Source organism: Pogona vitticeps, chromosome 2 (genome assembly GCF_051106095.1).
Source record: "Pogona vitticeps strain Pit_001003342236 chromosome 2, PviZW2.1, whole genome shotgun sequence".
NCBI lineage: Eukaryota > Metazoa > Chordata > Lepidosauria > Squamata > Agamidae > Pogona > Pogona vitticeps.
Genome location: NC_135784.1, coordinates 294223740 through 294241447, shown reverse-complemented (window position 1 = coordinate 294241447; position 17708 = coordinate 294223740). Strand labels below are relative to the sequence as shown.

Below are 17708 nucleotides of genomic sequence, written 5' to 3'. Positions count from 1 at the left end.
CTCTGGTAACCATCCTCATTATCACGACGTCTCTCCAATACTGACGGACCTTAGAACGTTCGCATCGTCAACGTTCCACCGAGCTTCGTCAGAACGTTCAGCCTCCCGGCGTTTGTATCAAAGGACTTCCCGAACGTTCGCGTCCCAACATTCTACGCCATCCAAACAAAGCCCCTCCTCCTCTCCTCCCGGCTTACCCTTTCCATCCCGGAGGAGGCCCTCGCCTCCCTCCTCCTCTAAATCGTTCAGCCCGCCTCCCAACCCGGCTCGGCTTTCCGTATGGGTCTGGCGCTCCTTCCGGTCCCTCCCCTCGCCTTCTCGCCGGGTGCTGCTGTCTCAGGCACGCTGATGCCGGCCGAGGAAGCCGCCGCCGCCGCCGCCGCCCTTCCCGCAACATTGACTGCCCAGTGGGGCTGAGTTCCGCAGGCTTCGGGGATGAAGTGTCACTACGAAGTGCTGGGCGTGAAGCGCGACGCCTCCGATGAAGACCTGAAGCGAGCCTACCGGAAACTGGCACTGCGTTGGCATCCAGGTACTGGCCGGGCCTGGCACTTGGGGGGGGGGTTAGAAGTTTTTTCCCTCCTCCCTCCCACACTTTCCCATGAATTTCGCCTGCCCCCCCCCCGGTTTGTTAGGTGGCAAGACGGCACAATAATAGCTCATCAACTAGAGACTGCATTTCGACTGTAACAAAAAGTAGTTCTTTTAACTCGCTTGTTGAAAGTCAAAAGGGAGGGACTCCCCCCCCCCCAGTTTTCCACTGGGATGGTGGTCCATGTTGTGGGGATCTGCTTCCTTTTGCTACTGGAGCTTTTCAGAATCTCCACCTTCCACTCTTAGCTTGCTTTGATGGCATTTTTTCTCTTACACACAGAGAAAAAGAGTGCTTTCAGGATTCCAGTCGAAGGCAAGGTTCACCTGCTGAAAATAACAAAAGATAAACAAAGATCTGTCTTTCCTGCGAAAACTTAGGTCGAGAGGAAATTTTGTCAACCAGTGTTTTAGAAATAGGTTTAGATGCCCAGCCTGAGGAGGAGAAAACAGGAATTACAACTTAGTTGATCAGTTAAGCCACAACATAGGTTGAATATAAATTGCTGTACACCAGTTTATATGGTAGCCCTTTTTGTTCCTTCTCAGAAGTAATAAGGTCATGACATAGACTGTATACTGTATATCGACCAAGCATTCTAAATGAGATCTGAATGCAGTTTGTTACTTACTTGCTCCACTGTCTTACACACAGTTTGTAATTTATAACTATTCTGTCACCTTATGTAAACTAATCTATTTATAACTTCAATTATACTCAACCAGCTCTGTTTCAAGTATGTTTAAGAACTAAAGCCAAAATCAGAAACCTTTGGCCTTCCAGAATTTGGACTATAACCCCCCCCCCCCCATTATTGTTTGTCATTGCGCAGCAGGCTTGGGGGCTTCTGGAACTTAAGTCTATGATGTCTGGAAGGTTCCCATTGGAAAACTAAAGACTTTTTTCAACAGGATTTGCTCTCACAAGTTAAGCATGCACATCAAAACCCAGTTATTTAAAACTAGATCTTTATAGGGTTTGTGTGAAACACTGAAGTCTCGAGATTCAAGAATCAGGGGTAGAGATGGGCATGAACCAGTTCGTCCCAGCTAATGAAGGTGGCAGCACAGGCGCTGCTGCTCCTCTCCCTTGCCTCCTCAGCCACTCACCAGGCCCAGCTTGCTTGCTTTTTCCACCTCCTCAGCTAATCTCCCGATCACAAGCAAGAGCTTTTTTGCATATTCTCATGTGAAAAACTTCTCTGCCCTTTTGTCTGAATGGGAGATCAGCAAGAGGACGAGGCAGAGAAGCCTGAGCTCTTGCCGGGACTGGAAGATCGGTTGAGGAGGTGCAGGAAGCCTAGCACGCTGGGCCTGGTGAATGGCTGATCAAGCCAGATGAGGCCTTTATGAACTGGGACAAACCAGTCCGTGCCCATCTCTAATCAGGGGTATTTTTTGTGTTCCTCAAAATGTTTGACATTGATCTAGCAAAACCTGTGTGTAAAAACTAAAGTAAAAGAATGTGTTAGGAGGTCTGTAATCCCCTTGCCTATGAGCTGTAGGTATTAGGGTTGTATGTTTAAATGAATAGCCTGACAAGAAGTTAAATCTAAACCTTCTTGACTTCGTATGTAATGTATCATTTCACAATTTGCTTGTTTATATCTCAGAAAAGTATAATAAAAACAACCCAGTATTTTCAGAGTTGTAGCTCTTTAATGTGGATGCAGTGAAGACGTCAAAGAATCCTGTAACATCTTAAAAATTGACAAATTTACTACAAAAGTAGCCCAAAATAGCTTATCCCAAAAGTTTTTTTTTCTTCAGTTGGACTCTTGGACAGGGTTGATTTGATTTAAATCGATTTTTAAAATTTAAATTGTGATTTAAATTGATCTCTTTTTTAAAAAACAGTAGTTTTTATACATCCTGTTTTAGGACACTGTTGGTTTTAATCATATATGGGCTGTGTGTGTTTTATTGAGGTTGCTTCTATCACCCAAAATGTGGAAGGACGTTGATATAATTTGGCAATGCCTTCTTTGCATGTAGTCATGATGGCTGTGGCTGACAGCCAAGTGTGTCTTACAGGGTCATGATGAGACTCGGTAAGCATAATTTTTGAGCAACTTTGTTAACTTTCTCTCCTATACAAGCCCACCCAGTGGTCAGTCTCATTGTGGTCAATTGGGTTTATTGGGTATAATAGTAAGAGAGAAAATATATACTGTAATTGAGTCTCCTGGAAAAGGACATTGCTATCTGGGATTCTAAGCAAGAACACTCTGAGTTGAAGCATTTTACAGGCATATTTATCATCATCCTATCTTGGCATTCTTGTTTAGAAGTACACCCCCGTGCAGTCATAGAATGTATTTCTGAGTAAACACTATTGGGGATCCTCAGATTTCTTATAAGACTGAAACCCAGTTAGTAATCAGTGAGCAAACTGTAAACTAGATTGTTAGTTCTGGATTGTGCCGGATTTTAATTGTGTTTATTGGTTTGAGTCTGAGAAAATCTTGGTTCTAATTGTCTCCAAGGACTAGAACTCGTGGCGTGAGGGTAGGTCAGCCACTTATTCTCAGAGTGTCCTACCTTGCATGATGGTTGAGAAGATGAAGCATGGGCAAGAGAGCCATGGATGTCGTCCTCAGCTCACTGGAAGAAAGATGAATGGATGAATGGATGCAGTAACTACAGAGGAATTAAATATAGAGGAATTAAAATAAATAAGATCCTTGTATGACACTGAATAGTGTGCAGACATTGCTATTTCTGACCCGGACGTGTTGTTTACATTCTCCTGCTGTGTCTTTGCAGACAAGAACCTAGAAAATGCTGACGAAGCAGCTGAGCAGTTCAAGCTGATCCAGGCAGCCTATGACGTGCTGAGTGATCCTCAAGAAAGAGCATGGTGAGTCTTCCTTTCCTCTGTGGGCTGGTATAGATATTTGAGGTTGTCCAGTATCTCCGGGTCAGTGACAGTTCTGAGAAAGACAGTGTGGTGTAGTGGTTAGAATGTGCAACTTGGGAGATACAGGTTCTAGATTCTATTGACTTGTGAAACTCTGGATGTAGCCTTGGGCTGATCACTCTTTCTCAGCATGGCCGATCTCACAGGTAGATCCTGCAACTTGTTTATAGGTGGTAGTGGTTGCTGGGTACTCATTTTACTGACCTGGGAAGGATGGAAGACTGAGTCACCCTTGGATATTTTTAGTGGCATGTCAACTGTGGGAGTTGTAATTATTGTGGTCTGAGCAGGTGAATGTTTTCTCCAGTTGAGTTCAGAGTAAACCTGCTTTCCTAGTTTGCTGCTAAGGAATGGCGTGTGCCACTGATGAGTTCTCTTTGGGGGGGGGGGGGTCAATAAGAAAGCCACCCCTTACTCATCTTTTGCTCTGCATAGAAATCAGATTCAGAGTTCAGGTGCAGTTGTGGGTGTATATAAATAGATGTGTATAAATTAAAGCACTAATACTTGATCAGGTGGGTCTGCAAGGCACTAGAATACTGGCCAAGCAGGAAACTTGCCTACTTCTTGGTCTCCTTAGTGCAGGGGTGGGCAAAGTGTAGCATAGGGAATGCTTACCACTGTCCCTTCTTCTTTTTTTCTACCTTGTCCTTCATTCCTCTTGAGTCCCACTGAAAAAACCTTTTCCCCCAGGTCAAGAAAGTACAGTACTTTGTTTTCCTAAAAAAAGAGAAGAACTCACTTTTTAAGAGACATTATAAGTGTCCCACCCCCTTCATTGTTCAATACTGAAACATACCAGTTCTTCAAAACTGGAAATTGATTTCTGGCCCCTTCCAGGTTCTTTTTGGGATTGGTATTGACCTAAGTGGTGGCCCATGTGGTTCCAGAAGGAAATTGGCCCCAGACCTTCTAAAGCTGACCACCCTAGCCTGGTAGTATAGAATTTTTAAAAAGTGTGCAGATTTGTGTTTTTATTTATTTTATTTTACTTATATGCCGCCCACACTACCCAAAGGTCTCTGGGCGGCTTATAACATTTAAAATACAATAAAAAGTCAAAACAATTAAAATGCAATTCAAATATATACCCTAAAAATAGCCATCAGACCTACAGCTGATATTATTTCACTTAAAAGCCTTCTGGAACAGGAAGTTTCCAGGTTTTTGGACTACAATTCCCAGAATTCTCACCTAGGGAATTCTGGGAGCTGTGGACCAAAAGCACCAAACCTGCACACCTCTAGAACAGTGGTTTCGCAACCTAAGGTGCCCAGACATTCTTGGACTCCATTTCCCAGAAGCCCTTGCCTGCACAACTAGTGGTGAAGGCTTCTGGGAGTTGCAGTCTAAGAATGTCTGGGGACCCAAGGTTGGGAACCACTGCTCCAGAATCATAGAAGGAATATCTTTTATCTTCTGTTCTGCCCTTGGAAGCCTTCACGGTCTGTGACGTTGTTTCTTTGTCAGGTACGACAATCACAGGGAGGCACTGCTGAAAGGAGGGGTCGATGGAGAATATCAGGATGACAGTCTGGATCTGCTCCACTACTTCACCGCCACTTGTTACTCTGGCTTTGGAGATGACGAGAAGGTAGCTCAAAGTGTCAATTCCCCAGCAAGAGCAAAGACTAGGATACAACAGAAGTTACACAGTGGTAGAGTTGGCCAGCGAAGCAGAACCAAAAAGAATTGACTTGCAATAGGCTGATCACAAGCTTCGGGGCAAATTGTTTTCTGGGTGACCCAGCATGAAACCCTTTGTAATCTGTGAACTGTTATTTTGCAGCCTCCACTTGTACCACGGTGGAGAGGGAAACCATGCAAGGAGTCTTCCACAAGCAGAAAATGTTTAGAGAACCTGTGGCCCTCCTGAGGGTGTTGAACTTCCATTCCCATTAGCCTCTGCCAGCATGGCCAGAGATGAGGAACGATGGAAGTAGTCGTTCATCAAGTTTTGATTCGCCATGCGTTCCTCAAACCTTTCTTCATGGAGGTGGATATATGTCAGGCAGGAAGCTGATTGGAGGTCTCAAGTAGTCTGTCAGAAGGTTTGAGTTCTTACTGGGTCACTTCATTCTGTTGACTTAATGGAGGCTTGTTTTTTTCTTTTTCTTTTGTATCATTGGTTTCAGGGGTTCTATACGGTGTATCGGCATGTTTTTGAAATGATTGTCAATGAAGAAAAAGAATCCATGCTGGAAGAAGATAATGAGGAATTTCCAACTTTTGGAGATTCTCAGAGTGATTATGACACCGTAAGTAAGTTAACTGCACGGCAGTGCCATCTTCAAGAACTGGGGAGGTAGGTTCTCCCGTAAGAACTTTGGTTTAAATAGGTTTTGGAATGTTCAAATGTTGAACATTTCGTTTCCTTTTTTAAAAAAAAAATCTAATGTATTTATTGATTTTTGTTTCATCTTTCTGGTGAAGGGACTCAAAGTGGCTCACTATTTGGTCTCTCTTTCCTCTGATTTTGTGTTTGTGTGTGTTTGTGCATGTGTGTAGATGTTTATATTTCTTTTGGTGTTTTCTTTTCCCACGGATTAGGTAGTGCACTGCTTCTATGCCTTTTGGCAGAGTTTCTGCACTCGGAAGAATTTTGCCTGGAAAGAAGAGTACGACACACGGCAGGCTTCAAACCGCTGGGAGAAGCGGGCGATGGAGAAAGAGAACAAGAAAACTCGGGACAAAGCCAGAAAGGAGCGGAACGAACTGGTCCGGGAACTGGTGGCCTTTATCCGGAAAAGGGACAAGCGGGTGCAGGCCCACCGGAAGCTTCTGGAAGAACAGAATGCTGAGAAACTGAAGAAAGTGGAGGAACTCCGGAGGCAGCAGAAACTAAAACAAGCCAAGTATGAAAATCTTAAAGGCTGCAAAACCGAATAGAGCTGGTTTCCATTACTTGAAAGTTAGCATGATTGTTGAACGGTGCTCTCTTTTCTGATAATTAGTCACGTGAACCACTGGATCTGAATAGTGATTTGTAAGTTACACAGGCCAGCCCTCCCATTAGGCAGAGCGGGGGGAAAACCCACCCCAGTTGATAGGCAGCAGATCATTTCCACCTTAAGACGGGTCCTTCCCTTTTGGGGAAGGGCTTGCATGCCCCACAGTTGGCCTGGGTCTCCAGGATGGGCATGGATGGGCTATAAACAAGGGTGGCTAAAGTACACTTTGTGGGTCTCCAGTGGAGGGAAGGCCATTTTTACAACCCATGGAGTTTCCCCAACGCCCCCAGTGGCAAGTGTTTTGAAGTTGTTTTTTCCTGCTCATGAAAGCTTCCAGTCACTGCCGTTTTTAGTTTAAAGACCTCAGTCCCCTGAATCAAAACTGGTGGTGACTATCCAGGTACTCCTGTTTGATGTGTGAAGTATTTTACAGCTGTTTGGGCCTGGTGAGGCCTGTGACGGGTGGGCAAAGATTTGGCACCCAGGCCTGCCAGAGTTCCATGCTTTAAAGTGAAACCACATCTACTGTACCTTTCAATGGAACAGTCTCACCACAGAACAGTGGTCAATATATATATTTTTGGAGCTGATCAAGCGACAGTCAATATGAACCTTGTGGCACAGTGGGTAAACTACAGTACTGCAGTTAAGCCTCTGCTCACAACCTGATTTCAACCCTGACAGGTTCAGGCTCAAAGTTGACTCAGCCTTCCATCCTTCTGAGGTTAGTAAAATGAGGGCAAAGAGTTTTTTGCATAATTCTGTTGTAAACTGCCTCGAGAGTGCTTTAGCGCTACGGAGTCTGGAGCAACAACAGCAACCATCCCCTTGCTGTTAAGATTGGGTCTTCGCCAGAGCAAGGCATTGTGGATATGTCCCCATAAGCATCCAGACCTGAACGCTTGGCTCTCTCAGAGCCCAGCTTCAGGTCGTTCTGGTTTTGTAGAGAACAGCAATAAACTTTGAGAACTGGCATTGATTTCTTGAGAGTCCACTTGCCATTTGTCTTGAGCTCAGAGCAAGACCAAGGACAGGTGGCTGTGATGGGCAGCAGTTGTCTGTCTTTCCTCTTGGGTGGCAGGAATGCTTGGGTTGCTCCTGGAATGACAGGATGTATCTTTGTTTTTCTTTATTAAAAATAATCTCAACATGGATTTCTTCTTCTTTTAATCCTGTAGTCTTTTCCCATAAGAATGAGTAAAATAAAACCTATAGTTAAAAAGAATAAAGTAATAGAACAATAGCATCCATTAAAATAATTATTTTAAAACTAGGGTTAATTTTCGCATAGCAGTTAGAAAAATAACCAGGAAAATTCCTGGGTAAACAACAGATGGTCCTTCAGCCAGCGGTGAAGCGAGACTCTCTCATTTCATCGGGGAGACCTTTCCACATTGTTAGCGCTGTAACAGAGAATGCCCACCTATGCTTTGTAACAAAATAAGCCTCACTAGACTATGTCATAGCAAGAGCCTCCTGTAGGTAGAGGCTGGAATAGTTTCTGTAGGAAAATACAGTAATGGGACTGGCATAAGAGTGCACGGCAATTTGTTTCCAAAAGCTATGCCTTTTGCATAACTGCCAGCAACGTTTCAGCCAGTGCATGTAAATACCTCTGCCCGTTACAGTTAATGTGACACATTGCAAATGCTTTGATAAGAACATGGATAGCCAAGAGGGGGAAACCAAACCCTTCCTGGGTATGTATCTTCAATAGAGAGCTTTGTAAAAAAGACGCAGATGCTTCCACATTAATCCAAAGTAGCACCCACTCTTTTTCAAAAAGTTTTTTATTTTATTTTATTTTATCTTGGCTTCATGGAAAGAGCAATGCCCTCACAGCGGCCGGGACCCATTCTTTCTTGCCTTTCATTTTGACAGGGAACTATGGATCATGTCGTCCTACCCACCCCCATCCCCAAAGAAATCTGTATAGCAGGCAGCCTTTTGATAGCAAAGGAGGCAGTGAAAAGCTAAGCTTTCTGCTTGTTCTTCCTTTCAAAGACTGGCTGAGGAGTATAAGGAGCAGACGTGGATGGCCATGTCCAACCTGGAGCGAGAGCTGCAGCAGATGGAGGCGCAATACGAGAAGGAGTTTGGAGATGGGACGGATGAGGAAGAGGAACAGGAGGAGCATGAGTTGAAAGAAAAGCAAGAAGGTAAGGGTGAACTTTCGGATAGCCAGAGTGGATTTGATTTAAATTCTAGATATTAATTACTTTTTCTTTATTTATCATATTTATATGCCACTTTTATCATTGAATGGGAATCAAGGGGGCATACAAAATTGTTAAAAGAAATGGAAAGTTAACATACAGTGGATTTACACACCTTAAATAAGATTAGATTCACTGTAATATTAAAATTTAAAGAGTGCTTAAAACAATCTCTGGACAGTTTGCAGTTTAATTATGCAGATTACACACAGAGAGACATTCAGTTTACCAACCTTGGGAGGATGGAAGGTTGAGTCAACCTCATTCCAGCCACCTGAGCATATAGGGATTGAACTCAGGACATGAGCAGAGTTTTGACTGCAGTACTGCAGTGTAAGCCCTTTGCTGGGAGTTATAGTTACAGCACTTTGAAATGTCTGATTAAAAATACTAATAGTGGTTTGCCTTAAAAAAAAAAAAGAACACATCATTGAACATAAGCAGCAGTGCTCATGGCCTGAACACTATAAATAGAAGGAAATGATTTAGTTTTAAAAAGTTTATTAGGCCTCTTAAATAAGGAACTAGCAACTATTTTGTAATAGTACAAATACAGAATTTCAAATCCTCAACCACCATGAGGTATGTTGGCTAGATAAGTCAGCGCCTCCACAGTTGTGACACACAGACTCTGGAACTTTTCAGTGTTTGTGATGCTGAACTTTTTCGTATAATTTTTGATGTATTTTTCATTAGCGATTTATCTTGTTTTCCACTTCGAGGCCTGAAAAGGTACCTGTAAATTTTAATACACAGAAATATACAGAGGAGGTGTCACAAGATAGGCAGCTGGGGAAGAGAATTCCAGAAGTGAGACACCACCACAGAGGAGGCCCTGCGCCTGGGAGACACCCGGTCTCCCTTTAGAAAACGGGGACATTTAAGTTGAACGATTCCTTGAGGATATTAATAACCAGGTGGTTGGTTCCTCTGGTATCCTTGCTGCAGAATGTTTATAGCTTTATAAGTCGAGTTGTACCTTTTGAATTATGGTCGAAAACCCAATTAACTAATTTGTGAGAGGTTTCCATTTTGTCCATAGCACACTCTGACCCTCTCAAATTTCCAGCTCCTAAAGCAGCCCCACCTAAAAGGGCATTGCAGTCATGGCGGTGAATTTCAGTGGGATTTACTTCTGAGTAACAGTGCTCAGGATTGTAAAGTTAACAGGGGTCATCGTAGACTTGCCTCCTCAGAAGTAAGCTCCATTAAGCTTGATAGGACTTATTCTCCGGTGAATGTGTATAAAGTGTCAGCCTTGAGATAGGAGTTCTAAGCACATTTATTTTTGAATAGGCCTTAATCAAAGCTTGGTACGATGATTTCCTTGGGCTAAGAATTCTAGAATTCCCCAGTCAGCCTATGGCCGTACCAGCTAGACATTCTGGGAGGTGTAGTCTTAACATCACCACGTTACGGCCTTAGCAGTGTTACACAGGAGGAATTCAGTAAACGAGCATAGGAGTAATGTGAACCCTTGCCATTTAAAACATCTTTTTCAGATAAATTAAGTGAAGAGGGCGACACTTCTGAGCTCTATGATGACCTGTACTGTCCTGCTTGTGATAAATCCTTTAAGACCGAAAAAGCGTGAGTGGTTCTCCCCCCCCCCCCCCGGTCTTTAAAAGAAAACTGGCTTTTGAGTGGCTGCTTGCTTTCATTGTCTTCTTGCGCACCCTTGCTTGGAAATAAGTTCCATTGAACAGCTTATTTCCCAGTGGAGGAGCTGCGGAGTTGCCACTGACAGTTCAGATAAAATGAAACCATTAGGCTGCTCTGTTGTGTTCAGATGCTCCTGGTAACGTTTGTGTGGTCACTCTCTGCAGGATGAAGAACCACGAAAAATCCAAGAAGCATCGGGAGATGGTGGCGTTGTTACGGCAACAGCTGGAGGAGGAAGAGGAAGAACTTTCCCTCAGGGCCGTGGAGGAGAATGGATTGAATAATAATGAGGAAGAGGAGGTGGTAGAAGTGCCCAAACCAAAGTACGTATGAGAAAGTTCACTTTGCACAAAAGACTATGAATTGTGATCAGTCCAATAGAACCAGCAAAAAGATTGATTGATTGATCAATCGATCGATGCGGCATGAAGTGTTTCACTCAAGGGTGCCAGCCAACTAGATAGCTCCTCTTTCTCCATCCCGATAGTCATTCAGCATCCTCTGGCCACTGAGCACGCACACACTTGTTTTGATTGTACTTGAACATTATGTATGTGTTTTTTGAAAAGGAGGTACAGTGGTGCCTCGCATAGCGAGGTTAATCCGTTCCGGATTAACCTTCGCTATGGCGAAACATCGCTGAATGGGACAGAAAAGCCCATAGGAATGCATTAAACATCGTTTAATGCGTTCCAAATGGGCCGAAAACTCACCGTTCAGCGATGCTTCCCGGGTCCGGCAGCCATTTTCGCACCCTCGTTAAGTGAGGGCAGGGCGCGAAAACACTGTGCGCGGCCATTTCGGGGCTTCCGGCGGCCATTTTGGAGCCGCCGAACAGCTGATCGTCAGGCTTTGTTTTGTGAAGATCAGTAAGTGAAACGCTTACCGATCTTCGCAAAGCTAGTTTTGCCCATAGGGGCCATCGGTATGCGATCGCATTTGCGATCGCTGAGACCCCATCGCTATGCGATTTCGTCGTTATACGGTGCGCTCATTAAGTGAGGCACCACTGTACATTTCTTAATTTCAGCAAATCTTCAGGTTTCTCTGAGCTTGTTGATACTTCCCTGTTTTGTCTACACAGGGATCCACGCTAAGCGGGTTATTTGCTGGTAGGACAGCCAGCTGTGAGTAATATTTCCAAGACACCAGAGGATGAATAAGGTTTCAAGTTTCAATACTGGACATTTTGATTTCAAAACAGGTGGCTTCACCCCTGTTTATCAGGTGTTTGGGGTAAAGCCGGCATGCTGGAAGGGAATTTGAGATAAATATATTCTGCAACCTTTTTGAAATCCTTTTCTAGAGATTGGCTCAAATCCTGTTGCTCAGCATAGTAAGTTGCAACTAGGGTAGGTGCATTGAATCAATGGGGATTCGGTGAGTCAGCTCCTCTGTAAGTTCCACTGATTCAATGGGCCTGCTCTAGTTGTGATTTATTGTGCTAAGCAACAGGATTTCAACCACGGTGTAGGCCTCTTTCAAGCACAAAAGCTGGAGAAAGTACATCGGCGCTCTCTAGCCCTCTGGGCCCCACAATTCGTGTCTCTGTCAGAATTACAACAAATGGGCAACCCCCATCTTTTTCCCTTACTTGCTTTAAAAACAACAACAAATGAATACACTAGAGTAGGAGAAGCACTCATTTAGCCATTCTCAATCTCTTTTTTTTGGCCACGGTCATCAACAGAATATGAAAGAACTATAGGCTGAATCAGGATTGTTTAAGTTGTTTAGCAAACCTAACAGGGTGGTAGATGGGAGAATAATTTCCAGTTTGTGGCCCCCTTTAGGTGTTCTCGTTGAGTATGGCTGCTCTAGTTGAACAACAAAACATTTCAAAGGCAGCTCGGAGAGCCAGGCAAGAAAAGCTGCCACCAGTCACATCTGCCCAGCCCATGTCATGTGACAGAATTTTGGGATGTTTCTTTTAAGGAGAAAGAATTGACTCGTTTGCTGAAGCCCTCCATAACTGGGACCCTCTGGCCCTGTGTGATTATTTTCACTGCTGTATATCTCCACTTGCTTGGTTTGACCCTCCACTCTGAATTAACCGCTGATGTAGCATTAGACAAGAGAGAGAGAGAATGAACAGTGTTCAACCTCCTTTTTTGTCATTACAGGCTCTCCAAGAAACAGAGAAAGAAACAAAGAACAGTGATGGTATGTTCTTTGGAAAATTCCTCACTGCCTATGATTGGGGAGGAGCCTGTCCTTGCATTTGAGTTGGGGAACAGTGCTTCTCTTTGGACTTAACGTTGGGTGTTGCGATCTCTCAGCTCTGCATAATGTCAGCATTTAAGACCGGGAGATAGCTATGAGTAGAACGGCCTTCCATGGCAGGCGAAACGCCAGATGTTAGCTGAAGAAATTAGTGCGATCTCGCTGGCCAGAATAAAATGGACATTTTGCTGGGTTTCAACATTGCTGTCACTGTGGGCCAGGTTAGGGCGTCCTAGGCACGGTGCCCCTTGTCAGCACCCATTGTGTCTGGGGAAATGCTGGAACCCTAAAAGATGTTTGTTTGACCTTTGATCTCCCCCCCCACCCCTCCATCCTTTAGCTTATTACTAGAGCAGTGGGCACATAGTGGAGTGTTTGGCTGAGGCTGCAGCCCTCTGTTCTTATAGTGTCTCCCAGGATGTATCTGAGTGCCCTGTTACATGATGGCCCAGTAGCATTGTGAGATGGTGAGGGAAGACGGTTGTAACTTCAGCAGGAACATCTCTTAGTAGCACTCACGTTGATTGAAGCAGGATAAGTCCGCCCTTCTCCACCCCTGTCTTGAAAGCTTTCTGGCTCATCAGGAAGCAGGCCAGGGCGCCTCAAAGGGAAAGGGCAGAGAGCATCCTCTGAGGCTGGGCATTGGATGCCCCACCGTTCTTCCTAGACATGGTCCATAGGCTCCCTTCCAGCTCTTCAGTTCTAAGATTATTGTTCTAAGATAAGATCTGGGACAGATCCCATTTCCACCATTGATACGACTGCACTTCTCTAAGTATCCAGTGTGCAGAAGTAAGGACAAGGAGGGACTGCCCCTTTTTGACTAGGAAAAAAAAAAGGGTCCAGTGCAAAGGCACTTTTGAGAGGCTTGTACCACCTGCCCTCTCTGCACACCTGTGCCTACCTTGACTCCCACTCTCTTTTAGGCCTTTTAGCTGCAGGCTGTCTTTCCTGCCCGAGTGCAGAGAGTGGAAGCCCAAGGACGGGCAGCCTGGGGCAGGCCCGGAAGCAAGAGAGGCCGCTGGGGTGGGGCCAGCTTTGGCACTAAGCCATCCCAGGGGCTTACGGGCAAAGCATCCTGGGAAGCGGACGTGGCGTGTGCGGAGAAGCCTATTAAAATTCTGTTACCTTCCCGCAATCGTCTTGACACCAAGGACGGTGTTCCTTGTTCCTGTCAGAAGCAGCACCACAGCAGGCTTGATAAATATGTCGGGTCATTTTCACTCAATGACGGGTAACCTCAAGAGCGTTTAGGGCAGCTCGCGTGGGGTCTTCTGTAGCATAGAAATGGGGGTCTAGAGTACACTGCCTGTTCTTTCTCCACACTTATGAAGGACGGTATCAGTCCAAAAGCCCCGTTTTGTTAAGCGTGCTTTGATTCTGCCAACTCCAGTCTGTACCCTATTAAGAGACTTCCACATAATCCGGCTTTCCTGGGATCCAATCCGTTTTAAGAGGTGGGTAGTTCTTTCTTGACCCCTCATAGTTCTGGCTTTGTCAGTTAGGGCTTCAATGCCCCTTTTTATAGTGCAACTGTGCCTCTTGACGCTAGCATCTAGGAAGTTCTGCCTAGGATCCAGGGCAGAGTTGGGCTGAAATGTTTTGCTGGCAGACAGACAGACATGGCCGGAAACTGGAGGATCAGGCTTGGAACAACATAATTAGGTTCAGTGGAGCTTTGTTGGGAAGGAAGGCTTAAGCCTTATAAATGGTAATCTGTGCTGCTAGTTCACAGTGGTTTCAGTAAATGCATTCTTTTCTTCAAATAGGTCCAGGAAGACACTTTCAGTGACAGAAGCACAGAAGAGCCGTGGGATGAAGCAGGGCCAGCTGGCAGCGAGAAAGAGGGTTGTGTCCATGAAGAATCAGAAAGTGTCAGTAAAACCCACAGCCCAGAAGAAGCAGGTCCTAGAGAAGCTGAAAAGCCTCAAGTGGAACCCAAAATTGAGGGCAGAAGGTAAAGTGTTAATCAGTGGAATTGCCAAAGTGAGCATTAGTCAGAGCTATTTATGTTCTTCATATCGGAGAATCATTTCTGAATTCAGAGTTTTATACCCAATGCTTCCAAATTGTTTTAATCTCTACATCAAAAACCTATAGATTCTTATTTTGTGCCCGTTCTGTTGATTTATCCCTCGATTTATATGGGGGCTTCTCTTCTTGATCCTGCTTTTCTCTTTTCCATACCGTTTTCTTTTCTCCATCCTTTCTTCCTGCCTTTTTTTTTTTTTTTTTTTTTTTTTTTTTTTGGCGTTTTCACTGCTGGTCCCCTCTTCTCCATCTAGGCTGTGGGAAGGAAATCTCTACTACTTCTCTGATCGATGATTGGAGATAGTGGGGTTCTTCCAGAGTATTGCCAGCAATGGAGATTTAAAGGAGGAGTTGAGAGCTACTCAGAGACTCCATGGGCTGGATGGAGAACCTCTGTAGGCCAAACTATAAGCCTTGAGAGTCAAAAGATTTCCCTTGCCTGCTCTAAACACTGTTCTCCATCAGCGAACAAGTAAGACTCTCCAAGCAGGGGATGGGAGGCCGGGTCTCCCCACATGCCTGCTGAGGGGCCAGCCAAGCAGAGTTCCTGGTGCCATTAGCGGGAAGAGTGGGACTTCACAGCACCGAGATATGAGAGTGGATGAGCCGGTCCCGGGACCGGACCCTCGTTAGGTCCAGCTGAGACAGGGATATTTGTATTCATTTGTGAATATCCCCATCTCTACCCTCTATTTCTTTTGAATTTTTGCCTGCTTCTCTTCCCTGCCTAGAGTGGTCCTGAGGGACTAGATAGGCGGGATATAAATAAAATAAATAATAAAATAACTTATTGTTTGTACTTGCCTAGCACCGGCAGTGGTGTGATTCTTGGAAAAAGTCTGACACGTGTACACTTGTGCTTTCTTTGAGCCAGTGGTTTGGAAGAAGCATTCCTCCAAAGTAAATTTCCAGCCTCTGACATAGGCTCACAAATGCCATTGCAAAGGGATGAGGCCCTGCCGTTAGGGGGTGGGGGGCGGGCATCGGCAAGTGCTGGGAGCTAATGCTACTTCTCTCCATATCTGAACGAAACTGCTTTGTGTTCTGTCAATGTATTAATATGGCTATTTTACAGCTTTTGGGGTTCCTGAAAAATGACTGGGCAACCAGGTCAGCCTCCAGCATGCTGTTGGTTTCCTCCACCTTTCTGCCCCCAAAAACAGTCTGATTCAAAGGGGTCCTTCTGCTTTTGGCTGAAGAGAGTTCAGCAACTGTTCCGTGCTGGGTGGCCAGCTGACTGAGGTGCTTTCTCTTTCTTTCTAGCACTCATAAAGCTAAAGGGAAGAAAACGAAAGATGCAAAGAAAACACCTGCAAGAAGTTCTTCAGAACATCAGTCTGTGGTATGTGGGAAGGATGCAGACCGAGTAGCCTTCATGCATTTAGCGCCCCCCCCCCCCACCCGTTCCACTCACAGTATTTGCTCTGGAGTTCCCAGTATAGGCCTCAGACGCTTCTTTTCTCTCAGAGAGACAATCCAGAGCAGCTCACAAGGTTAGAACAAGTAAGATTAAAAAACCCCCAAAAATTAAAGATTAATAAGCAGTTATCACAAGGATTAAAAAGCCATTAACTAATTAAAAATATGTAAAACTGCAAAAACAAACTTAGAAAGCAAGAAAAAAAGCCACATGCAGGGATTCAGTCCCTGATTTGAACCTTGTGAGGTGAAATAAATGAACAGACTTTTGGCTATGTGAGGCTAGTAGGGTAAAGTCTGTTTCCCTGTGTCATTTGATCCTCCTCCTCAGAACTTCCTGCAATCCACTGCAGCAAACGGATGTTTTCCAGCAGGCAGGCAGATGCAAGGAAACGAGCTGATTCTAGCTATAAGCCCCAAACATAATTAAGGTTTCTTGGTGCTTCAATTCTCTCTTTAAAAATAACATAGGAAGTTGATCTACACTGGACAAGTTTTTTTTGTCTCATTCAGCTAGCCTTTTCCATCTTCAGTGGCAATCAATGGCTCCAGACTCTTCAGCTAAGGCGACCTTTCCCATTATGTGCTACCTGGAGATGCCCCTTCCGGGAGCATTTCTATAATCCAGCTGCCCTATAATTAGGTAGAGCCTCAATGCTCAGGGGCAGTCTGTTACTGAGGGCCAGAAGATGGTGGCTAAATGGGTGGCAGGCCATCCTTTCTGGGCTTCCAGTTCTATCTGCCTGACCACACTTTGAAATCAGAGCATTTGAAGGATATATTTTGGACTCCTGTGCTGGCTGGGGGAATCTGGTGTGTTCAGTTCACATAAAGTAACTTTTGGAAACTGTTTGAAGGAGACAAGGAATTTTTAAAAAGTCTAGTCAAAGGAAATTCATGAGTTCTGAGGTAAATTTTTATTAGATATATAAATATCGGTATAGATGAGGGAAAAATCTGCAGTTGCTAACAAAATACTTTTGTTTCCCCCCCTCCTCCTTTATTCTTCTGACCTTTTTACTTCCAGCATGAAGCTTCACTCCAGTGTGTTACCTGTAATTGTGAATTTCAGTCACGGAACAAACTCTTTGAACACTTAAAAGTGACAGGCCACGCCAAAGCAGTGCAGGCCCCGGCTGTTAACGGAGCTGCGAACAGCAGCAGAAGCAAAAAGGAAAAACGGAGAAACAGATAGAACTTTAGAAACAAGGAAGAGAGTGGCCGGTGTAGCCTACGGCTCCAAAAGACAACGTCCAAATCATTCCAGGACTTGTGTCATCAATTAAACTGAGGTGGAGACTCCCTGGGTCCAGCAACAATTGGGCATTATGGCAAAGTATTTAAAGTTCCTATGGCGCCTGGTTTGCATTTGTGTTGCTATTATTTTTTCAGTGGATCCTTATGGCTGCATAATACCTAGTCATTTCACTGATGCTAAATTTTTACAGTTTTCCTTCCTCTTCTCCTCTTCCTGCCCCAATAAAGCACAAAGTACTCCTACAAAGAATCTTCTTGTTAAGACTTGTAAAAACTTAACTTGTACAGGTTGAAGAAATAAATTATTTTACTGTAAGTGGTAGTTTTTATTCTTGGAGCTTGCAGTCTTGTCACCTAAGGAAACTCTTGAAATGAACCCAAAGTATCTTTTTTGCAGCTACCCACCTGTCTTTATCCAACTCAGTGCTGAACTCTTGG

At 44.5% G+C, this 17708-nt stretch overlaps 1 protein-coding gene across 1 annotated transcript; it reads left to right on the top strand.

Annotated features, from left to right (window-relative positions):
• Window positions 1-323: 323 nt before the first annotated feature.
• Window positions 324-17586, top strand: DNAJC21 (DnaJ heat shock protein family (Hsp40) member C21). The gene is made up of 12 exons (XM_020795707.3): window positions 324-532; window positions 3358-3451; window positions 4982-5105; window positions 5647-5769; window positions 6062-6366; window positions 8467-8621; window positions 10181-10268; window positions 10505-10663; window positions 12464-12503; window positions 14333-14520; window positions 15858-15936; window positions 17041-17586. The coding sequence occupies exons 1-12, from the start codon at window positions 436-438 to the stop codon at window positions 17206-17208; spliced, it is 1620 nt and encodes a 539-aa protein (XP_020651366.3). The 5' UTR covers window positions 324-435; the 3' UTR covers window positions 17209-17586.
• Window positions 17587-17708: the final 122 nt, after the last annotated feature.